We start from the raw sequence: 24482 nt of genomic DNA, 5'->3' as shown, positions 1-24482 counted from the left end.
GAGCGTTAGTCCCGCAAAGAAAAAGATAAAAAAATGCGAATCTGGAGATGTGTGCCGTCGCATGTTTACAAAAGGTTTTCAAGCGATTGGAATGGGAAGGTTTGGGGTGAAACTTCGTGATAAAACATCGGTTACCTCCGATTTCTTCATTTCATTAATCTGCGGAACAATTTAGAGGAATAATTACAGCGTTCCGAGTTGGAACTTGAAGTGGTATTGATGGCTTAGAATTATTGATAAATTTTGATCCGGAATAGGTCGCTTTTCATCAAGAGCTGCCCCGCCCTTTCATGGCAGCAGCTAAGTTGGTCTCGATTGAAACGTTCTTTTTGACAACCCTTTGCGAAAGTTCATGCACATGCTGCATAAATCACCCTCTGTTAACTTCTGATGTTCAGCAGTAGTTGTTCCAACCTGCTCCGGTACGGACACCGCTTTCCCTACCTCCTGCCACACTAATGCCGTCATGAAAAGCCTGCCTTCGTAGGAGAAAAATTTTCAATAAATTCCTCTAGTTTTTATAAGCCGTTTAAGGATGACATATACGTAAACATCCACATTGCCGGACCACCCAGAGTGAGCATCTTCACAGAATGCCTACGAAGGAGGATCACTGTCGCTGCTGGAACAATGCCACTGCAGTGCTCACATTGCGGTCATTGAGTTGCAATATAGACATGTGTTCTCTGTTCGAACATTTCTAGCATTATCATCCCTCTTGATACTTTTTAGGAACAGTAAAAAGAAAATAACTGTCAATTTGCGGACAGCTTTCGGCACAGTAAAGGTGATAGCAGGGCCATTTGGTTGAGATTCTTTGAGACACGGAGCGCAAAAACGGTGCTGTTCAAAACAGAATCAGAGGATGAATGCTGATAGGCCTGCTAAATGCTCCGGAGGCAAATGCCGCAACCCATCAGCGATGCTCATCTAGTGACGAGTGGTGTGGGAAGAATACTGACTTTGGTGATTTTTACTACATGAACTGTTTATCAGATTCCTTCCTTAATGGAGCCCTACCGAAGCCCCGGTCCCGTACCTTGCACTAACTTCGCACTCATCAGGCGGGGCATGGGGTACAAAAAGGGCACCTGAAATTCCTTGCAATGCGATTACATGATCATCCAGTGCGCGTAGCCAGTACCTCGCGGAAACGTTGTCATATAAGAGGAAAAGGACGCCACCTAACACCTTAAAACGGCTGTCATTAAAATGTGGTAGGATTTTAACGCAGTTAAACCGAATATAAGTGCGAAAGCATGTGTTTAGCCTAGTTGGCTCATTGTTGGGTCGTTGGCAGGTCTGGTGACGATTTTAGACTTAGCTCAAGCTCTGATCGAAGTTAGGTTGATCTGATCTGTTCGCTGCACCTGATTTCTGCACAGAAAACCAGTCTGGCGGCAATGATGAAGGGGTTTTTCTGTGCAAAGAAGTTGACTTGCAAATTTCTGCAACCCGTTCATAAGCGTGTACATGGTTTTTGCCGCTGGTCTCATGCCGTAACGCACAGCTCTCGTACTGTGCCCGACGACGCTGTCACACCTAAGCATATAGTGCGGACAGCCTTTATGTCCCCGTCGTCTTCTACAGAACGCGACCAATTTTCTACTGTCTCCCTCTATTTGAGGAGCCGAGCGTAGGCTGGTTTCTGAGCTGCACAACTATTGTGAACACGAGGGTACAAAACGGATCCAAAATAGAAACCGACTCTATGACAGCTGCCCGATCCCCTCAAAAACAGCCACATTGGATTACCAGTAACGCCACCTACATAGTGTGAAAGTTGCGAACGGCACTGCATAAGGTTTGAATGATGATCTTGATCACATTTTGAAAGCCAAGAGTATTTAAGAGGAAATCTCTTTTATGAAGGCGAAGTACTTACGCATGAAATCTGACATGAAGAATGACACTGACAGATTACGGGTACGATTCATTATCATTATGCGGTTACAGTGCGTTAGCATAAGGTCTTCTTGCTTTTCTTCTTCTTCTTCACCATATGAAAATGGCACATACCCACGCGGGGGGATTGGCCAAGGTACGGTGGTGAATGCCAAGGAGGTATAATTCTTGCTTTTAATTGCTTCTCTTCTGCTTCTTCTCTTCTAATTTTCTTACATAAGTTGCCGGGCATTTCTTTGCTCATTAAAGGCTTTTTCTCAACTTTCCTGGATAGAGTACTGAGCAACCTTGCTGTGTTGTTTGGTGAATCATTTGCAGGCATTTTCATTTTTGCTGAGTCATTTATAGTCATTATTCTTTCTTATCAATTTTGCAGTAATCTTTTTTTCTTTGGAGGAATGGGGCGGGTTCTTCCTATTACAGTCACCTTCCGGCCTCTCCCTCCTCTTCCCTACAAGTGGAAATGGTATGAGGGGTGGCTCCAAGGTGGCAAGTGTACAGAACTCTGCGCCTGTGGGCCGGACACTTTTTCTTTGCCGTGGAGCTTCTAATGATAACGCATTAAAATGAGTAAACACTTTCCCGTCGTGGTTTTCTGGTGGATGTGGCTTTCGGTTGCTGAGCTCGAGGAAGCAGCCTCGCACCCCGGCCATCGAAATGCAAAAGACGTCCAGGTGCTATGGGATATCAGTTAGCGTTAAACAAGCGCGGATAGTCAAAACTATTCCATAGCCCTTCTCTACAGCGTTCTTCAATGAGCAAAACCAGCTTTTTAAGCCCCACATCGGATAATACGCATATGCTGACCGAGCACTTCTCCAACATGTGTTACCCCGTGCACGCCCTATGATAGCTAGAACATAAAGTATACTGTCTGCTGTATTAGAAAGCAATCAGTTTCACGATGCGGTAGGCATGCTATAGCGCTGTAAGTAAACAAATAAAACAAAAATGAATAATCTGGTCGCAGAAGGTGCAGGACAAAGTGTATTAGATACCTTTGTCCTCCAGTGGGAGTAGTTAAGCTGACGGTGATGATGATGATTTTCCACAAAAGGCGTCAGTGGTGCATTCGGCCTGACAAGATTTTGATAGGTGATCTCAGAAGTGCTCATATGGTATCTTGTCAGCTCGACACGGAAAGATGTCCGTATTTCTCTGGAACCTCGCATGCCGGCGACTGCTCTCACATTTCAGGTGGTCCGTGCCAGAAGCACGTCCGGCTGCTCCACGACGCTCCCCCGGACAGTGAGGACGAGGACCCCCGCAGCGTGGTGGCGCTCCGGTGGGACGACCAGTCGCCGGGGTATCTGCTCGCCGCACTGCCCAGCGGACAGCTCTTCCTGCTCGACTGCTCAGCGCCGGCAGAGATGCACGTGCTGGCCACGTACGCCTGCCCCAGCCGAGCCACCACTGTCGCCGCGCTGGCATGGGTGCCCGGCGCGGCCGGGATGTTCCTCACCGGAGGTGCGCTACGTTTGTTGTTCGCGTACGAGTGCACGCAAACGCGCAATGTTTACCAAGGTTTCGGACTGACCTAGCCAGATCAAGCTTCCCAAGTGAAAGCGCTGAAGAGGGCTGAAGAGGAACAGAGGACTGCGTTTTCGATGGCGTTCCTTTTATGGAAACCTCTGTAGCGATAAGCACGGCGGTCAAAGAAACACTCCTGTGTCCAAATGAGTCATGTCCATATGTCTAGCAATACTTTGATTTGAGCTAGTTGGTTGTAGCATGACACGTTTACGCAAAAAACGTACTGGCGCTAAAAGACGAAGACAGTACACATAACGAGACAGGACTGGCGCAAACATGCCCGCAAACATGTCTGTTTTAGGTGTTACAATAAAAACTTGGTGGACACCTAACTACCATTGGCTGTGACAGTGCGATAGCCTGAGATCCTAGTTGTGAGCTGCCATCCACTACACATACCATACAAGTGCAGAGTGGCATTTCCCTTGTTTGTTCATTGTTGTGCTTCGTTTTTTTTTTTGCCGCAGAAAGAATAAGGACGAAGCAAACATACCACACGCACAAACTTTGAGCACAGTTCGCATTGTGTCGAAGCAATCACTTCACAGTACATGGTTTTGTAACCTGGCTGGCTGCTGACCTGCATGCCTCGTTTCTTCCCCGCAGACAAAACCTGTGGCACGTTGCGCGTGTGGAACGTGTCCCGTAACACTCCACTCGAGAACCTGCAGCTGCACGGCAGCGGGTTCCGGACGCTGTGCGTCTGCACGGGCTTACCGGACAAGGATCGCTTCTCGGCGCTGCCGGCTACGGAGGACTCCCCGCAGAAGCAGCAGCAGCAAGCAGCGGGGAGCGCGGCACGCCTTCCACCGCACGTGCGCGTCCTGTGCCTGTTCGCCGACGGCGGGGTGGGCCTGTACAACATTCGGCGGCGTTCCTGGGACTTCCTCAGGGACACGGTGCGTGTACATCAACATCATGACCATCTTATCCATTAGGGAGCGAACAAAGGCATCCCTCCAAATGAGCCTCCAGCTGTCCTTGTCATGCATCAGCCGCGATCACAGTGAACGACTTCGAATTTTCGAACCGCATGGCTCCATACGATTCTAGACCGTTCATCGGCCCATCTCTATCTGCTACAGGCCAAAGGCCGCTCTCACTGATGTTCAGTTATCCTGCGCCCTCTTCTGGGTCGAGACAGCAATTACGTAGACGTAGGGTACCCGCCTGCCCTGCTGGAGACCCACGGCTCGAATCACGCCTCAATTTTGCCGCCCATGAAGAGAGGAAAAAAAGTGTCGATGGATTTGAACAACTAGTCCTGGCCAACTGTCTGATATCGGTGACCCGAGCTCAGGACCAGTTAGCCAAAAATAGTCAAGGATCAGCCATGCTATGCAGGTTCAACGGGAAAGCAGAGTGGCCGCGAGAGCATTCGTATCCAGGAGGTGGTTGCCAACCATACCTCCTCTGCTCTCTTTTCATTTCTTAACATTACAGTTGTCATTTCTCTTTGCACGCTCGTTGCTGTATGATCGCTGTACAGTGCAAGCTCCACTTAGCAACATGAGGGAATGAGAGCGCGGATCTTGAAAGAGGCTCAAGAAAATCTCACCGAACCCCAGCTACTTTTCCCCTTCCCCATACATTGGTCACAGGCCCCCCTTTTCTTAAGAAACTTACTCAATCATTCGGGCTATATTTTTTTCCGGGACGCTCCAGAACGTTTTTGAAAACTTGGCTATCAAGACTCTGAACTGATGCCAGCAATTCCGAGCGTTCCCTGCATACTACTTCACTAAAACTCTGCGCTGTTGCAAAAAAAAGCGCTTGCATCAGTTAATCAGGGATCGAATTCCCAAATACTCGCAACTTAGAAAAGCTCATTATTGGTCAGCCAGTGTCTTATATAATACGCTGTTGACATATAGCTAGTCCAAGTTAGCTGACTAAGCGGGAACCGTTCTTATGTGTCACTTCCTCTTTGAATTCGACCTTACGACTCGCAGACGCGCTACCTGTTTTTTCACACTGCACGGACTCTAGTGAGAGCGCAGCGCGCATGCCGACTTCATTTCTTTAGTTCATCGCCTTGTTCTGCGCAGCACGTCACTTGCAGTCGTGCGCCAGCAGTTCTCGACACTAGACCGCTCATCATGGCAGTGCCCAGTGCAGCCGAGGACCATTAGGAGTCGGACAGCGAACCTATTGCCCAGCGTTTAGGCCCGGCTCAGTTCTAAGCCCGGGCTTAAGCATTCCAGCCAGAGGCCACTGGTATTAAGTCACCAGATTTATTACCTGCACCCTAATTGCTCCGAGAAAAGAGGTGCTTATTTCTTTGTTTTGTTTTCCTAAGAATGCGCAGGCCTAGAATGAACTCGTACAGCTGGCCTCAAGAGGGATGATAAGCACTGGTATTATTTCTGGTTCTCAGCTCGCGAATGTCAAGGCTTCGGGTCAAATATAGTGGAAAGGGTTGGGGAAATTAATATAGCTGCACTCGCACAGGCCATCGCTGATGCGCGACGCGCTTGGATGCCCATGTGTGCGCACTTCGCAGCAGACTTTCTCATGCACTGTTGCGGGATACAACAAAAAGGAAAGCTGCAGTAACCGCGTAGGGCTCTTACGTCACCCCTCGGGTACGGTGGCCAGCGATGGCAACATTGGTCCCATCTGCTACATTTCTATTCTATCATCAGGAATGCACTTGCGCTTGTTGGTAGAGAGGGAGAAAAAATATTGACAAATTTTTTGGTAATTGCTAAATCTACCCACGCATGAATGAATCCATAATATAAGGTGAACTGTAGATCAAAAATAAACAAATCCATTCATGATTTTAAAAAAGTTTGTGAATTCACAAATAGCACCGCCCTAATGATTCCAAAATCTGGGAAGAATGAAAGGCGAAACTGACAAAACTTTTTCATAGTAAAGAGTTCTGCGATCGCTACAGCAGCGGAAATGAGCTTACGATACGAAGGGATATTCCCTCTACCTGAAAAAGCCTGCCTTCCACATGTCTTAAAGAGTGGTATTCTTCATCATCGCCATTCCCGACCTCAAAACGATATAAATGACCTCAGTTTCTTAGCATATCGTCTATGTAAATACGGCCAGAGAACTGGGAATGGTTTTATTTTTATTTTGTCCATACTCAGAACAACGGACTGGAACGGAAGGTGACTAATTTACTACGTACCTAATGCAAGTTGAAAATGGTAGCTATCATTCGGAGCACCACGCAGTGTGGAAATTGCGTCCTGTCTTCAATCTGAGGCGTGTGATTCTTCCTTGCCGGCTGTAGAAGACCGGTTCGTTGAAACGTTTTTTCCTGTCTACATTTCTACATAAACACAACATTCACATAACATCACGCGAACTTTAAAGTAATGCTGAAATTTCATGGCGCTGTCCATTCAGTTTTTGTCATGTAACTAATATTCGAAACCCGCGGAATTCGCTTTGCAAGCCGAAATCATAACTTTGCTTCAGTAGAGTAGTCCCTGGTTCCGAGCAAAAATTGCTTTTACCCGCGAAATTCTTGAAAACCGTAAGTTCTTGGTTGCAAGCAGACAAGAACGTTTTTGTCGTCAGAGGAGGTGCCAGGGATGGATATTTACTGATGCACAACGACAGCTGCAACGCTTCACACTGTCACCCTGTCAAGGCTGTTTAAACATTCCATTTAATTACAAGTATTGCAACATTAAACGACCGCTACAAACTTTCCAGGTTTGTCGGCGACTTTTCCTTCTGCTCAAATAGATTCTTGGTAGCTAGGTGCCAACCCCTGGCCATGCTCCTTACAGGCCCACACTGAAACAATATTCGACTGCCAGTTCAAGCCCGACAGCTGCAACCTTCTTGCCACCGCCGGCTTTGACGGAACTCTCAAGATTTGGGACATAGAGACCATGAAACCGGTAAGTACTAGACTGGACCCGTGCACGCTTCATGAGCGGTCTGCGTCGCAGCTGTACTTCAGCACGCGACCTTATTGGGTCTCCTTATTTAACGCCTCGGGTAAATCCGCAATTTAAGTGTGCTTCGCCGGTATCAACGTAGCATATGCTGTGTACTGCTACATTTAGAAGTTGTGATTGTTCTTAAGTTGTTAAAACCAACTAAACAATCACTTCATGACCAGAATTTCCACATTTCTACAGTGAATTTGATATACTGGCCTGTGCACGCGAATGAATTTTTCGCTGCTCCTGCTTCTTGCGAATTCGTCAAGGAATGTTGGAGTGAATAGAGCGTTTGTATTTAAACTAGTTTTTTTCAAAGATGGCAACATTCAACGAGAGTTTTTTGAAACTGAGTATAAATGCAGCGCACTGCAGCGATAGTGAAAAAGCTACTACCGCAGCTATTCCAGATTCTGTCGTAGTAGGCAAGAAGCCAGCGTCGCCTGTCTGCAAGCCCGTCTTCTGCTCACGACGGTGATTCCCTCGCACGACCTCTGGCGAGATTTCTTGTCAGGGGCAAATATCTGTAACATTTAGGTTTTCTTGGTTCATTTAAACTGACCTACATGCGTCGCAGGTAGCTTTACAAGTTTCTGAAGAAAAGGGCACCCCTTATTTGCTTCGCAGGTCATGTCATCACCACCAAGGGGAAGCACAATCTACTGCCTGTCCTGGGCGCCGTCCGGGCAGGACTGCGTAGCACTAGGAACGTCAAAGGATGGCCTGCTTATTTGGGACACTGCAAAAAACGCGGCCAAGACTGTCATTCTCGATGTAAGGACAGATATTCGTAAATATAAGCATGTCTGGTAATGTGCATAATTACTTCCGCTGCTTGCTGTTTCTTCCTCAGAGAAGCTGTATTTTTTTCTTTGCTAGTGACGCATGTTATGTGTCTGCCAACCTTTTTGTATTGCTCAATCAAAACGGTGAATTTCTTTGGACTGATTATTTTGTGAGCTAAAAGTAGTCTTGGTGGATGACTTTGCTGGTAAGCAGGAAAAAAAAAAGAAAATCATTCCCCGTTGCCTTCTGTGTGCGCAGCATGGCAAGGGCACTGCTATCTACTGCGTGGCGTGGAATCAAACAGATTCAAGAAAGATAGCGTCAGCTGGAGCAGATTCAACCTGGCAAGTATGGTTGCCCTTGCGCCGTGATAATCGCTTTGCCTTGACATTTCTTTTTACACGTTCTCGAGTTGTACAGCCCTCCTTATCCATCCTAATTTTATTTTCCTTTTTACAGCATGGTTCACCGGACAGACGGCGCGCTTATCCAGACATTCCATCATCCCGCAACGGTATTCGGGTGTGACTGGAACCCTAACAACGAGTAAGTTTCCAGTTCGTGACTGCAATTTTCCGAAGCAAAATCAGTCACAAAGCGTGGGAAACTGCTTGCAGACCTGACACTTGCGGTAAGAACAAGGAATTAAGGTTATTACGACACTAAAGGAGTCGGGAAAGGCACGGCGTATACTGCGAGGGAAAAGAAAACTAACAGTGCATTCTTTTTGTTTTTTCCCAAGCAGCAGTTTCTTTGCAACGGCGCATATTTCGGAAAATGATTCCTAGCCAACGCCGAAGGATGAAAGTGGCGTATTTTGTTTTGTTTTTTCTCCGCCGTTATGGTACTCCGAATTTTTCGACTCAACTTTCTTCCAGTGAACACTGCGGGTCACGAAACATGCATATTTAAGCGATAAGCCCAAGATTGTAATTGTGCCTAACTTCAAGGCACTGACTACTGAACGCGAACCGCACCGCTAACTGTCACGCTCTGTCTTAAGACCAAGAGAAGAACGAAAAAAGATAACTGCAGAGGTTTGCTCAGAATACCGTAAGCAATTGTTTTTTTCATGCCGTACCCACTCTCCTCTCCCCACCTTTCGACTCTGCATGGCGACCGCGGTGTCCCTCTCGCCGCCCGTCTCCTCCAACCCTACCTTCCTATTCCCTCTCCGAGAAAGGAATTTTTCTCTCTCTCCACTTTGCCTCCTGCCACTGGAGTGTTCACAGGTCAACGCCGGACACTTTTTGCTGTAATGGGCTGTCTGTAATGCTAGCGCATTAAAAGAGAACATGCGCAGGAGCATCATCGCCACGGCATGCGGTGACGGCGTCATCCGCATCTTCTACCTGAGCCTCAACGGCGGCGTGCCCCTCAAGACGCTGATCGGCCACAAGGAGAAGGCGTTCCGCGTCAAGTGGTCGCCGCTTCGAGACGGTGTCCTTTGCAGCACCTCTGATGACTGGTCAGCGCTCCTCTGATATCCTCGTACCGCGTTCTTTCTTTTTGTCTTGCTTAGATAACCATGGAGGAACAATGGATAACTAACGAGAAAGAAACGCACTGAGTACTCTATTTTTTGTGTTACCATTGGGCCTATTGCGCTAAGTGACGTTACTGGTTCTAACCGTGCCGTTAGTTTGTTAACTCTGTTGTAGGGAAAACATGTGTAGGCACGTAACAGCTTCAACATTTAAACCAATTAAGTCAGGAAGCTATGATCATAGCCCATGTTGTGGGCACTAATTTCGAAAGAAAAGTCGACATTTTATTCATATATCTTCATATATCATATCAGATCAGATTCATATCTTTGTGCTTACTGCGTGCTCGATGCTAAGCAAAACAGTGTCATCAAAACAATTGATAAAGGGGGATTTCACTTCGTCATAGTCAGATAATATTCGCTGATGTATTCTACTAGTTTTGAAGGAAACAATGACTTATTCTTCCGTATGAAAAACTTTCGGCATCAACTTCAGGAAGCTAACCGAATGCTAGGTTGGAAAGAAGAAAAACATCGGTCGATTCCTGTAGCAACTATTCAACAACGTTCCGAATGAAACGATGACGGCTCAATTGAACTACGAACAATAAAAGGAGGCGCTTACAAACAAAGACGAAGACATACGGGCGCCCTACTACCAACTGGGAGGGAAGGGGGGAGGGTAGGACGTCGAAAGTCAACGTGTAGTAGGTTCAGCCTGCGGGAATTAATCTCGGCGTCGCAGCACCATCCACGTGTGGAACTACACGTGCGAGTCGGCGGTGCGTGTGCTGCGCGGCCACTCGGACCTGACCCGCAGCGTAATGTGGAGTCCCGAGCTGAGCCACCTTCTGCTGTCGGGCAGCTGGGACGCCACCATCCGGCTGTGGGACACCCGCGACGGCGTCTGCCTCTGCGTCCTGCTCGACCACGGAGCCGACATCTACGGTGGGCTGGGCCGCCGTTGGTTGCCCCTCGTCTTGGATTACTCTGTCATGTCATCGTTCTTTTAATGCCAAAATGAGTTCTTGGTGTACACTTGGCGCTAACCGCATACACGTCCGGCACTTCAGCCCGAGACAGAGAGAGAGTTGCTTCGGTTCTGTTACTGGTTCGTTGGTGTACGGATCGTATGTCAACCGTAGAGCGCATTCAAAGTTAAACATTTTCATTGCGCGAAAGGCGGCAACAGTGTGAAGGCTGCAAAATTTCTTTCCGTTTGCTTTTGAACTACTCGCCTCCTAATATGCTTTGTTAGCCGCCATGGGCATCAGATTTATCGGCTGTGGACAGAAATCGCGGTGAAGCTGCACGAATACGCCGAGCTGCTGCCGCGGTGATAACCCCAGTAGGGGAGGGGGGGGGGGGGGGGGGGGGGGTTGCGGCAGCGCGGGACTGAAAATGAGGTGGCCACTGAAAGAGAGCGTTAACATGCAAGAAAAAAGCAAATGAGCACAACAGTGCCGCTTAAACCACAACTTGGAGGCAGGAGCTTCGACACCATCGCAGGAGTTACAACGCCTCAGTTGTTTCGAAAGTGTCCACAAACTGTTCAAGCTTAAGTTCTAGGATGTTCTTCCATACTGCGTGTGATGTCTGCTCTTTCGTGGTTCACCAGTTATGTGCATGTTGCGACGGACTGGAGACTCATTGGGTTTTTCAAAGATATCCTAAAATGCTAGGAGTCTCAGTACGCTGTGTGTTCGGCATGCTATCGTGTTGAGATAAAGACATACCTACGTTATCAATTACAGATAAGTATTCATACCCACCAAAGCCGAATCATTTGCCTACCCTAAGCCTGTTTCAATTGCTGACGAAAACTGTCGCGGCTTCTTCCGCCCGGGGCGCAAAAACCTCTTTCGAGCGGCCAGAGCGATGAGGTTTGAAATTTTTCGCCGCGCAGCACTGCTCAGTCGCTTGCATCTAAAACATCCTTTATACTGCGCATCACAGAACGTCTTGCGTCACCCAGAGTTTCTTTTTTATTTGCGCAGTTGTGCTTTTCGGAATAAAAGAATCATGTACATTCCTTTCGTGGAAAAGTTCTATTCATGAGTTTTCAACTCATTCTGCTTGGCTGGTGCAGTCAGCCAAAATTACAGTGTTTGGAATGCTTAGCGAGCCAAAATAGTGCAAATTCGACAGTTTTTTGGCCCGCAACGCATCGTTTCACAACACGTCGGACAATCGGGCTCAAAATGTTGCCACACTGCACTTCAGCATTAGTTGCTGTTGTTGTTTTTGTTGTTGTTGTTGTATTAGTTGACTTCAGTGGAGTAAAAGCCTGCTGTCTTCGTCAGCGAAAGGATAAGCTTTGAGAAAGGCACCTAAAAATCTTGAGCGGGAAACTTTAAAAGAACTGGCGCGTTCTGCTGATCACTGCATCACTTCCCGAGAGAAACATTAATGTTGAAGAGATTAATACTAAGGCGTACTTGAGTCTTAAATTTAATATGATGTCATTTATGAAACCAGAGCTCTGGGGCTGCACTCTTTTGTCCGCTTAACCTGGAAACAGCATAGCGGCAAGGCTGCTAGGCTTGCTTATGTGTCACCAGAACTGTGCCGAAAAGATGATGTGCGGATTGTAACCACGTCGCCTGTGAGCCGATTGTCTCTCTACACAGTTGGAATGTATGACGTCAAGCGAAAGGAGCAGGGTTGGCTAATATCGCATGATGGAGAAATTTTTCATATGATAGAAGCACTTAAATAAAGAATTTATTAACTAAAGCCGCCCGAAATAGGCGGATAAAGACAACAAAAAATACCCCGCGTAACGCGAGCTCAATAGTACTCTTTTACAGCACTGGTAGTGGTTAGTGGTGGAATTTCTACCGAGGACAAAGGCTATGCTGGTGCCTGTGCTGTAGGCATGCAGATGGTGTGCATTTAAACCACAATTTACCGAACACCGCTACGCACATGGCGCTACATAGTAAATAAAGAGAGGTAGTTAAGGAAATGCAAAAAGGTTAATCAGGTATATGCCCGGTTGGCTACAGTTTCCGTGTGAAGGGCGACAGAGATTGCCAAAGAGAATGGAAGGACGAGTTCGTCCAGTAATTTGAACGTGACCACAGTAGTGCTACATTTGTGGACGCCCCCATTACGTCTTATTTAGATATAAATTTAGCGCAGATATCATCATGAAGCTGAGAGCGAATGAGTGAATAAAGTTCCACTCATCCAAACACAATAAACCACGCTGAGTGGAGCCCTTAATTCGAAGCCCCAGTGGCGGCGACCGTGCCGTCCGGCGGGTCTAGCAGCCATCGGTGCCTCCAGTTTGTGTTGACAGTTGGCTTATTTCATGTGTGCACTCACCTTTCGCATTCAATTAGGAGGAAGACTGGGGGAAGGGGGGGGGGGGGGGGGGGGGGACAGCTACGTACCTTCATGGGCGACTTTTGTGTACAGTTAGAAATTTCCTGGAATGTTTGAGGCATTCAACCATATAATTTTCCGTGTGCTGCCGACGACGTGAAGAGACTTTGCGAGAGTTTGCGGACGCCTGTAATGTCGGGAATGTCGAAGGAACATAACTGAGAAGACTGTAGTCAGCGTAAGCTCTACCTACATGCCTCATTGAAATCAATGTAGTTGATGTCAAGTTCTTTCGACTTCGCTGTGCGGCTGTTTAAGGAGTGCGTATGACTTCGTTTGAGCCCGTCAGTGTTGGCCAAAGGTGCGTCCTATGTAAAAAGGAAAAAAATATGGCAGTGCTTTGCTGAGTAATATTTCTTGTCGACTGCTCTCACAACCATTACCATGGCTCAGTGAAACAGAATTTGAGGCATTCATCCCAACAGTCAGACGCCCTTCCGAGGAAGGGATACATACAGCAGGACAGCCTTTAAGAAGGTCGTCGTGACCGTGAAGCGCCGCTTTGAAACTGTGCCCTCAGCTCGCGCGTTTTGTATCCAGCGCTCGCTTGCCACCCTCGACGACCATTCGTGGTGGCTTCTTCGTCGAGGGACTCAACGGTCCGTGTCTGGTCCATGCTGCCCCTGGCTTCAACCATGTTTCTGCGGATACTGTGCGGCTGGGATTTGGACACTGTCGTCGCGGCTCAAGGTGCGCAGCCCGAGATGTAGTCTACCATTTAATGCTAGGGCTAAAAGAAAAGCCGCGGAGTAATGGGTCTTCCGCCTGCACTTTTCACTGATTGAACAGAGAGGTCGTAAGAGAACACAAGACACAAGCGCTCGTGTCTGTGTTCTCTTCCGACCTGTATGTTATAGTTGTTCAGTCGGTTTGCATCAACACGGCCGCCGTGGCATCAACATGCACCAAACAGCCCGCCTAGCCCCTCTTCTTCAATGCATGTTATCACGTTGCTTTTTCTTATGTCCGTCGTGCCTGTCGTTTCAGTTGAACATGCCCGTTTTAGTTCGTCATTTCGTGGTTCTCCGTCGAAGTGGAAGACCCTTTTGTTACATCGTGAGACGACAAAATTCTCAAGATGAGTTTGATTTGGGCTTGCCGGTCCATTATTGTCAAAGAATTAAAATGTCGTAGAAAAAGCGACCGCACGTGAGGGACGCGCACAAGAGAGACCGCCACCGCCGACCAAAACAACACGTAGTTGTCAGCGCCCGTCTATCTATTGTGTGTCTTTCATTTGTCTTTTCGTTTTGAAACGTTTTACTTGTTTCGTTGTAGTAGACAAGAAACGCATGAGGCCGAAGTGGGAAGGCTACAGCTACAGAAAACTAGGACGGGCCTAACTCTCACACTGCGCTTGGCATGACACTGTGGCCGTAAAGCGCGGTAGAGGAAGGAAGGAGGGGGCTTTACTGTGAAATATGTTGCTCGCACCGCAGATTAGAAAAAGGCAACTTTAGACTGTCACATGTCAGGCCTGTACCACGCTCCGGGAACAGAGTCCCGAGGACAATAAGTAGAGTGCTCCCGCAACAAGCGGGCAGTGCCAGACATCAGCTTCCCTGTGTCCTCCCGCCTGTCACCAGGAGAGCAGCCACTGGGGAGAGGCAAAGAGATGCTGTGCGGCGCGGCGGCCAGGCAGCTGAAGAATGCCCACAAGTCGTCCCGAGACGAAGCGGCGCTCCGGGCGTGGTCCACATTTTTCTGCGTGAGTTTGCTCGCCAGGCGAGATATACGCCCATGACGCGTGCCGCTGTCGACGGGAGGCCGGCCGGCCGCTTCACTGCCTTCTCTCTCTGCCGCAGGATCCCCCCGGAGTTGGTAACCTTTGGGATTTACTGAGCATAGTCTCCAAGGGGGAGGATGCCGAGGTGTCCGACTCGTACAAGGATTCACTGTTGCTCCATCGCACCCATCTCGTCAAGCTGAAGGCGGTGAGCGGCCCGGTTTTCCTACCCGTTAATTTCGTTTGCTCCATGCAGAGATAGCACAGAGGGAACCGTTCTAGTTTTGGGCGTGTTTGATTGCTTTGTACATTTATTGGATTTTGTGAATTTTAACTTTCATTTTGTTTGCGCCTTGGCAGTCTATAGCTAATAGTATTAAGCTTGCCCATTTAATTGCAGTATTAGAATAAATTGCACAAAATGGTAGTGCAATATCAGCAGCTTCTTTGGAACACAGTTTTCTTCCTTCAAAACAGAGCCAGTAATTTCCACTAATTTGGCTTAAATCCCCAAATACGGCCCGCAATGGAGTTTTGTGTTGAATGCCTTCTTTACTATTTGTGAATTAATTATTTCAGAAAAAGGACTGCAACGAATTAAACTGACACTACACAATTTTTTTTTTTTTGAGATCCCGCTGAAAATCATGATCTCCACAGCTTCCTTTCCTTCTCCTCTTAGCACACGCTACAGAAGACGTGAAATCACAGCCACATTTTATGGCATTACCATGGCGGAAATTCTACCAGCGCCGACTAATCGCTCTAAAAATGATGTTTCGACCCCGCTACGGGGCCTCGTTCGCAATCAAGGCCCCGTAGCGGGGCCGAAGCGTCATTTTTTAGAACGATTTGTCGGTGCTTGAGGAATTTCCACCATGAACATACCCGAACAGATGGGCTTCCGTCAAACTCTGGATTTTATCGCATTACCAAATAGGTGAGGTTTCTAGGCATACCCACTGCCTGAAATGGATCCAACAGCGTGCTTTGAACGGTCCTTCCAGCTGCTGCTGCCAGAAACCAGGGGCTATTGTGACCCGCTTGATAGGGACCACCGGTATAACCATGGGGTCCACACATGGTCAGCACACAGTCACTACGTTGTCTGCGAGTGTTCCACACGCGGTAGTCGGCTCCTTCCCGGCTGGTCACAACGGTTCCAGGTACCTGGCAGCACCTGCAAACAGGCCCGATCATGGCATTAAGTTCTAGGTTATTGAAATGTCATTGCTCTGAATTCAATATTTCTGTTTGCGCGATGACCATAAAATTATAGCTTAGCTGTCTTATGCGCTGGTGTACCAGCTCGCGAACAGCGCTGCGAGGCCACAGGTCAGCGCTTGTCCGCCTTTCAATACTTGATCTTGGTGTGCCCCACAGTCTAAGGCTCATGAGCTGGAGCTAGTCACAGCGACGCGGTTCGGCGGCACGGGAGTTGGCGGCCCGAGCCGAGAGCAGTCCCTACACCAAGCGGCTCAGCTCTACCTCTCCACAGGAAACCTTCGAAAGTACTGCGAAATACTCACGGAACTCGGAGCGGTAAGTACAACAAGGCGTCACCTCCGAAGGTTGTGTACACGCGTTTTGATTGGTAATAGATGGCAACCGACATCCGCCTGAAAGCGACCCTGGTGCCTCGGGGATTAGTCATGTCATGTATTTCTTTGAAATCTTCCTCACTTTAGAGGTTCGTCTGGACGCATTAATCAAGCTAGCAGCGTTCTCACTTCTAGTGCTTGGTCAGTTTGACACGCCTTATCATTTGTTAACCATACTGGTTACCTTTGCTTGCATTCAGCTGCTGCCCTAGTCTTGTGGTAGCAGGTAGGTAGTTTGGGTTCAGTCTATAAACATGGATGGATTTGTTGCCTCAACTTCAAAGGTGTGAGAGAACTCCGCACCTTCCGCATGCGACGTGGATGCTCATATGAATGAGCCATCGCTGCAGTTATGTTCTCAAAAATTACTGTGCCTATTTTGAAGTATATAACGCATGTGCATTCCACTCGCATCTTTACCTCCAGCCAGTGTTGATCAGGCGTACGTTAATATACTTCTTTCTCATTTCATTTACCGTCAAAGAGGGAGTTTCAATTCACGGTACATGGCGCTCTTTGGCCATAGATTCTCTTGCGTCATAAAAATTCATCATCAGTTTTTGAGAGCATCCCTGTTGATCTTTTTGTCATGCGCTGCCACGAAAGTCCACATAAACCGCATTCACTCGCTACTCTCTTCCTGCCTCAGCTTTGCTCTTGCCTGTTCTCAGATACTTTGTTTACTTAGTTTACTTAGCTTACCTGAACATTAAACATTGCATTTGGTTACCGTGAGCAGAGGCACTGTTAACGTTGAATACGTTCGTCATGTGTCCCACCGCGCTGTTCCCTTCTCGGGGTTTCTTTTTATTCTTTGTCTCAGTGGGAAACTGCGAAGGCTGCATTCCCCTTTTTAAAATTTGTTCCGCTACCCTCTCGGAGCGAACAACACACATTAAACTCTTTCATGCAGTGGAACGAAGCCCTTGCATTGGCTCCAGGCGTGTCCTACCAATACTGGCGCCAGCTGGCAAAGCGGTGAGTAGTGGATTGAAGTCTGCCACGTTTCCTGCCTGAATTCTCTGCGGAGTTCCTCGGTAAACGTTTTTACAGTTCAGGAATGAATCTCACGAATGAGTCTCATTTTAGCGTCCCTGATACCGCGGAAACTTTCACACAAAAAGAATACCGTTATTTTTGTTACTCAATCGCGTTGTCACGTGGAAACGAAGTCGCAATAGGAGGACACAGACGTGGACAGGGATGGTGAGGGGGGGGGGGGGTCTTTTATTATTGTGCTTTCCTCCCCCCTCTCGATTTTGATTATTAGCTCACGCGATCTGAAGCGATAATCTTTGCGACGTGATGTTCACACTGATCCGCTACCGGATAGTGCCAGAGGGTAGCGGATAATGCGTTATCCGGGGGTCTCAATAGAAACAGAGAAATGACAGATTATGTAGAAGTGACGCATATGACGTACCATAGTGATCGGGTGGTATAGTGAGTGACGCTTTGGGTAAGACGGATGTTGAGAGGCAAGCATGAATATTGGAACTGTCGGGCTTCTTCACTTTTCTAAATGTCCGCTTTCTGTATTTTGTAGCCTCGGTTTGCATGCCATTGAGCTTCTCTGTGGAGTACTTCTAAGCATTTTTTTTTTGTTTTCTTCCTTTCACTCTATGATCTCTGACTGTAAATATTACGCCATGCGTGTTTCTTGCCATTCCTCTTTGTTACGTACTGCAACTGTTTATTAGGAAGCGTTTACAGCTTTGGCTTCAAATAAGTGTCAGTAAGAAGGCATAACATTAGCGTATAATCTGTCTGTGAAATTATAGCTACGTTTTAATGCCCTTCAATACGTGAGGAACGTCACTACTGCGTGATACGAAGACCTCTAAATTTTTGTGTTGGTTTCAGCACTTTTGCTAGTCCTGCTGTATGGATTGCGTTTTCTTACCCCTCAAACAACTGTAATAATCATTTTCGAGGAAAAAAATTTAAAAAACAAAACAAAAAATGAATGGAGCACTGAAGTCGACACCAGAGCCTCCGCTCCTGCGACACCACTGAAACCTCGCAGGCGATCCGACCTCCTGGTGAGTGAAGACCGGCCGGAGGCCGTCGGCCTGATGCTTGCCCTGGGAAACGTCAAGGAGCTGAGCGCCTTCCTGAGGAGCAGGGGCCAGGCACACAGCGCTTACATGCTGGCGCTGTCGGTGCGTCACGCGTCGCGCTCCGAGAGCAGCCGCGAGGACGCCTCCCCGGGCGGAGGCAGTTCATGCCAGGCCAACGAATCCGAAAAGTAAGCTTTGGACTGTACGATGAGACTTTAGGACGACTCTTGTTTCCTACGGTGTACAGTTATTTCATCGATAAATTAAAGCTCGAACTTAATTATTTACGTGCTGTTCCAATAATTTTTAGGGATAGCTACAATTTCTCTCTGTTTAACGCAGAGGTCGCGGGTGTGGTACCCAGTTGCAGCAGCAACTGCAAAAGTAAGAGGTACAAAACTGCTCATTCACTGTGACTTCAACACCCCCATCATCACTTCGGTTCCGCGCCCACTGCAGAACAAAGCCCTTATCCGCCACATCCCCAGCAGATTTGCTAATCCCATCTCTTCACATGATTGTCTGCCTCACCCCACTACATTTCATTTTTGTGTGGATGTGCTCTGTAGTTTCTGTACATATTAGAGTTTGTGTATATTAAACCCCTTTTATCATAACGACCACCGTGCTTGCGTCGCGGCAGTGGACGCATAGCGCATCTGTAAAACGCTAGACTTCAAGTATGCATAGGACACTGAAACCAGAAGAGGTCGGACTAGATTTGGCCTGCCTTCTATTCGCAATGAAAGAAGCCCACAGAAAACCAAGTAGCACAAGGGATTTTTTTAATTTATTTATTTAATTTGTGGTGTTAATCAAATTAGAATATTACTGAATACGTTATCGCTTAAAGCTAATTGATTGGAAAAGCAGAAGAAAAAACAACCATATGCCGCCGGTGGGATCCGAACCCACGACCTCCGAATTACGCGTCCGGTGCTCTACCTCTGAGCTGCGGCGACGGCTGTCAAACCTTCTGCTTTCGGGGGTATTTATGTTTACAAGTAACCTAACCTTGAGAGTGTTCATCAGCGCCACCCACGTTCATAAGCGGCGGACGTGGAACGTCCTGAGTTACCGCAGGTGCGACGTAGAACGTCATCGAACGGAGAGGGTGGAAGCCTCGTGAGAACCCTCTTATGCTTCCTATGGCGTCAAGGCTGCCAGAACCGAGGCCCTCGCTAAGCAATTAAGCAAACAATGGAAGGGGAATGAGGGGCTCGTTATAATTATGAAAGAAGCCAACAGCCACAGAAACCAAGGGGCACAGGGGATTTTTTTTTAATTAATTTATTTATTTTGTGGTGTTAATCAATTTAGAATATTAATGAATACGTTATCGCTTAAAGCTAATTGATTAGAAAAGCAGAAGAAAAAACAACCACATGCCGCCGGTGGGATCCGAACCCACGACCTCCGAATTACGCGTCCGGTGCTCTACCTCTGAGTTCACCGCCTATAGGTGGCGCGGCGAAGTCCAAGGTGGCTGCCCGGAAGAGGGTAACGTTCTTCGTCCTATGTGCTCCGGAGCATGATCTTGGCGGCATACGTGGGCGGAGATTAGTAGACAAGAATATCCGACAGTCATTCACCAACCCACGCGAACTTTCCCGTTCAACGGATGACCAAAGCGTCCATGAACAGCTTCGAGCTGCAAAGCAGACGAAGTGCACAGCAGACGCTGATGCCACCGGGAGCGCCGCCGGGTTTCAGAAAGGCAGATACTTGGCGAGGCCGCGCTGTGACGTATATAGGCACCTCACGGACTCCGTAGCAGGTCGGAGGCTAGTCGAACAGGCGAGTGAGGCGAAATCACTGGACTGCGGTGGCTGTGATTCCGCTACCTTTAAAAAAAAAATTGCGGCCGCGCTTTCCAGGGCTTCATAAGCGCAGGGTAAAACACATTTTCGGCCGAAAGGTTTTCAGGGAGCGTTTAATCCAGGGCAACATTTCATGTGCAGGTATGAATTACCATTTCAGTTGCTTTTACCCTTTGCGTTGAATGAATGGGCTTCGCATATAAACAGCCTGTACACAGCAAACTGTTTGCAGGTGCTGTCATTGTGGTGATTGGGGTCCTTCTGTTTGGCTCTTTTTCTTTCCACTACACTTTTCCTTCTCCTTCCCCCCTACTCCTTCCTCGCCTTACTATCTTGACACTGTTGACTATTCGCAATGTGCGCAAACCGCAGCGACCTGGAGTGACAGGGAGAAAAGACAGGAAGAGGGTACTGAGGGCGACCGGACGACAGCATAAGTGCTAATCTCTATAGTAGGATACCAGTCAAGAAGGCAGCGGCAAATTCCCATCAAAGGAGGCTCTCTAGCCAGTGGCGTCGACCGACTGTCCTGACGTCGCGGTTAATTACATTTCCCGGAGGCACTTGTCAGTCACGTGCGATTTCACTGTGCACTCGAAGACAGCTTTCTATTAGCGAGCCTTGTTAAGATCCGTCTTGTAGGGTACGATGTTGTTATCACGTTTACCAGGCAGGCTGGGGGTGTATCCGCCACGCATGCCCCTACATGTCTTATATTTAGAAGTGTCAGCTTTTTATTAAACTAGTTGTTAGTTCGCGCTCGTCCTGTCGTGTCTTCTATCTTCGTGTCGTCTTTTTTACGCATAACTTTTGATGGCATTACAAGTATCAAGCCAACTAGCCCGTCAACAACACTTGCTAACTTTCTATGCAATGCAGCAAAAGCTAGGCACGAAAAGGAAGGATATGCTCCTTTGTCCTCTGCCTGGGGTTGTGAGATCCTCAACACTATACTCCATTTCATACATAGCAGTCAACGCTGCCAAAGCTGGCGCGCATGTTCGCGCAGGGCTATGTCTGCGCCCAAAATGTAATTCACCATACAACCAAAATGAACCCAGCATATTTCTTTGCGGCAAACCTTAAATGCCATGCGTGGCACCTCCTGCAGTTTCTTTTACCTCTTGCTACATTTTCTTCTTGAAACTCATCGATTATTCGAGGCGTATTACATGCGGCGGTATGATGCGCAGCTGGTAGGGAAAATCGCTCTTACTCAATCCGCGCCTAAAAAGTAGTTCACGCTCGGTGGAAATTATAGCCAGAGGGCCCGAATACTGAATGCCTCACAGCTTCGACCATGATTTTCAATGCTGCAACTTCGTTTTACACCTCTCTTTGTTTTCGTCCAAACACTCACCGAGGTTTCGAGAAGATGGTGGAGTAATATGGTTTCACGGACGCACTACTTCCGCAGCCTCCGCAAAGTTGAAAGTTGCAAATTGATCTTTGAAGAAAGGAATTGGTGCAGTAAGTGTCACGTTTGGTGGACACCCGAACCACGCCGTAAGGGAATGGAGGAAGGTGTCTTCTTGATTTATCCGGCTAAGTTTTTTAGAGAGACTTTCATCGCTGCGAAGACCAACAAGGTCTGGTACAGCGAGCTCAACGGGCGGCAGTGGCCAGCGGAGCCCTGGACTGAGGGCAACCGACCACTGGTTAGAGGCGGACGACTTCGACAGAGAAGGCTCCTGGGGGTAGAACCAAGACGTCTCTGAAGAAGCCCCCAAACCGCAGAAGAACCATTACTGTAAATAAAGTTTTCCCTTCCTTCCTTCCTTCATCGACTCCCAGTCTACCGACTGCGCTTGGTTATCGAAATGTCCAAACCTGGTCAGGGGATCCTTAAGCAAATATTATTGGGTGTGTTGCAATATAGAGAGCGCCTTAGCGCTGCTGTTTTCCGTTCACCTTTTCAGTTACGTCTCCGAATTCTGTCCGCAGGCTTGTACAAGAATGCGCACAAGACATCTCAGAGAAGTACCTCTTGGAAGGAACCCCTACTTTGGCTGCCTGTTGTCACCTGGCTGTCAACGACGTTCGGGTGCGTTCTGCAGTCCCTGCGATGCACACGAGAGCGCTTGGAACAAAGATCGGTCCATCTTTTCGATCGGAAGTGACCCACTTGCCGGGATCGAGAAGCTCTGAGTCAATTCGACATTGCTAGCTGCTGTGATACTGAGGCAGGCCCACGAAATACGTATGACGTCGACACAAATGTGGTACTCGTTGCAGAAAACAAGCGCGATGCAGTTCACCTTGTGTCCATGTGTGTACTTATCGTTCTTCAGCTTGTCCTCCTATTTGTTTATGCGCCTTCTTTAGTCTTGGGTAACAAACTGAATGCTGTGTTCAGCTTAATCTGTCCACCTTTCGTGCCTGTCGCTCTCACTCCCTTTTTCAGCTTCTCCGATCCGGCAGTGACAATCAGGATAGTAAAATGGTGGAAGGCAAATTGCCGTCCGTGAGGAACATTGTTTTGTTCTCTTATCTTTTCCCATTCATGGCTCTACGGCAGCTCTACTGAACGTATTCGCTAGCATTGGTATCAACCTCCTGGCGAACTTCTTGCGTACAAGAAACGCAGGTTCATGCCTTTTTCTTTGTTTTCTGAATTACTTTCCCTGTTTCGTTTCGCCACTCTTAGTCCCAGTAACACTGCTCTCGAAACCACTATATGCGCAATATCTATATTAATATTACAGGCCTTAGTTACACCCTCTTATGATCGCACATGCTTTGCAGGCTGCCTTGCGAGCACTCATACGAGGCAATGAGCTCGAGCTCGCGCTCAGTGTCGTGTTGCACTCCGGCTGCGAGGAGGCAGCGAAGGCAGCGTCCCTCTGTTCCTGGCTCGCCTGGAGGTGCTCCCTGACTGGAAATTGGTGAGCGTGCACGCATGCGCATGCATTGCGTGCTTGAGATTAGTGGCGATGTGCGTAATAAAAATTAATATCATACATGCATGCTGATGAGACTGCTATAGGTGGAAATATGCAGTTCCTAAAAGAACTTAATGACTTCTTGTCTCTTCGAGCTTCGGCTTATTACGGCAACCAGAGCAACACTGCGAAATGCGCTTCAGACATTTTACGTTGTGTGCCGCCGCGGTGGCTCAGTGGCTATGGTGCTCGGCTGCTCACCCAAAAGACGCGGGTTCGATCCCGGCCGCGGCGGCTAGAATTTCTTTGGAGGAGAAATTCTAGAGGCCCGTGTACTGTGCGATGTCAGTGCACGTTAAAGAACCCCAGGTGGTCGAAATTTCCGGAGCCCTCCACTACGGCGTCTCTCATAGCCTTAGTCGCTTTGGGACGTTAAACCCCACAAAACCAAACCAAAACCATTTTACTTTGTCACCACAGCTGAGTTCCCTCGAGACAGTGCTGCACAATACCGGGTGTTTTTTTAAGCATTACACGCTTTTAGCTCCAGGTTTCGGTGCTCCGCGGGTGCCCCTGGCGCCAGAGCGGAGGCAGAACACGGCACCGAACCGAAGGGAGAAGGCGGAGGCTAATCTAAACGAAGTTTATCGAAACTTTGTCGCCCCTGGCTTCTAAGTACGTGCTGCGCTGCCCACCGGAGCAGCGCGTGCGTCAGCAATAGCATTTCTAAAATGTGCGACGCCGCCGTTATTGCTCATGTGCAGGCTGCACAGCTTATCGTATAACCGAATGAAAAAAAAAAAACGGGCGCGTCGCAGTAACCCTGTGCGCCCAAGTGCATGACTGCTGCAGCAAAAGATACCTCCAATTCCTAGTTGCCATCTGGGATGCAGGTCATAGGTAGTTATGCAAGGGGCGCTGGCGTATGTACTATTTAGCTTGCAATAAGTGTGACAGTAACAACAGTGTCACTAAAAATTGGCTGTTTGTTCGTACACAGCAAGGCACAAGGAGGAAAGCAAATAATTTAAAAGGCACCATGCTCGAAACAATTTTAAGCGTTTACGAAGGCACGGTTGCGATGTTATTCATGCTGCTGGCCTCAGACTCGTCATCATCATCATCAGCCTGACTGCGACCACAGCAGGGCAAAGGCCTCTTCCATGTCTCTCCAATTAACCCTGTCCTTTACCAACTCAGCCACTGTATCCCCGCAAACTTCTTAATCTCATCCGCCCACTTAACTTTCTGCCACCCCCTGCTACGCTTGCCTTCTCTTGGAATCCACTCCGCTACCCTTCACGAAAGAGAATTAGGGGAACGTGGTCGTGTCCTCAGTCCAGGATTCTGTTGGCAAAGAGCTCATTGATCTT

The 24482-nt window shown here is 48.1% G+C and overlaps 1 protein-coding gene across 2 annotated transcripts in view; it reads left to right on the top strand.

Moving 5' to 3' along the window:
* Window positions 1-24482, top strand: part of LOC149371786 (WD repeat-containing protein 17-like) — a 58329-nt gene that overhangs the window by 18111 nt on the left and 15736 nt on the right. For both annotated transcript variants that reach the window (XR_016292022.1, XM_089585259.1), the window contains exons 4-19: window positions 3103-3372; window positions 4045-4337; window positions 7197-7310; window positions 7983-8129; window positions 8400-8485; window positions 8601-8687; window positions 9445-9609; window positions 10376-10578; window positions 13561-13710; window positions 14607-14728; window positions 14826-14954; window positions 16130-16288; window positions 17261-17325; window positions 18374-18595; window positions 22172-22271; window positions 22973-23112. Coding sequence is in view for 1 of the 2 variants with exons in the window: in XM_089585259.1 (XP_089441385.1) it covers window positions 3103-3372; window positions 4045-4337; window positions 7197-7310; window positions 7983-8129; window positions 8400-8485; window positions 8601-8687; window positions 9445-9609; window positions 10376-10578; window positions 13561-13710; window positions 14607-14728; window positions 14826-14954; window positions 16130-16288; window positions 17261-17325; window positions 18374-18595; window positions 22172-22271; window positions 22973-23112 (2452 nt within the window). In the remaining variant the exon portion in view is untranslated. The remainder of the gene's footprint in view (window positions 1-3102; window positions 3373-4044; window positions 4338-7196; window positions 7311-7982; window positions 8130-8399; window positions 8486-8600; window positions 8688-9444; window positions 9610-10375; window positions 10579-13560; window positions 13711-14606; window positions 14729-14825; window positions 14955-16129; window positions 16289-17260; window positions 17326-18373; window positions 18596-22171; window positions 22272-22972; window positions 23113-24482) is intronic.

This window comes from Amblyomma mixtum, chromosome 1 (assembly GCF_055824585.1).
Source record: "Amblyomma mixtum isolate Tamu chromosome 1, ASM5582458v1, whole genome shotgun sequence".
Taxonomy (NCBI): Eukaryota; Metazoa; Arthropoda; class Arachnida; order Ixodida; family Ixodidae; genus Amblyomma; species Amblyomma mixtum.
Note: the sequence above shows the minus strand (reverse complement) of the source record. Positions and strands in the feature narration are given on the sequence as shown.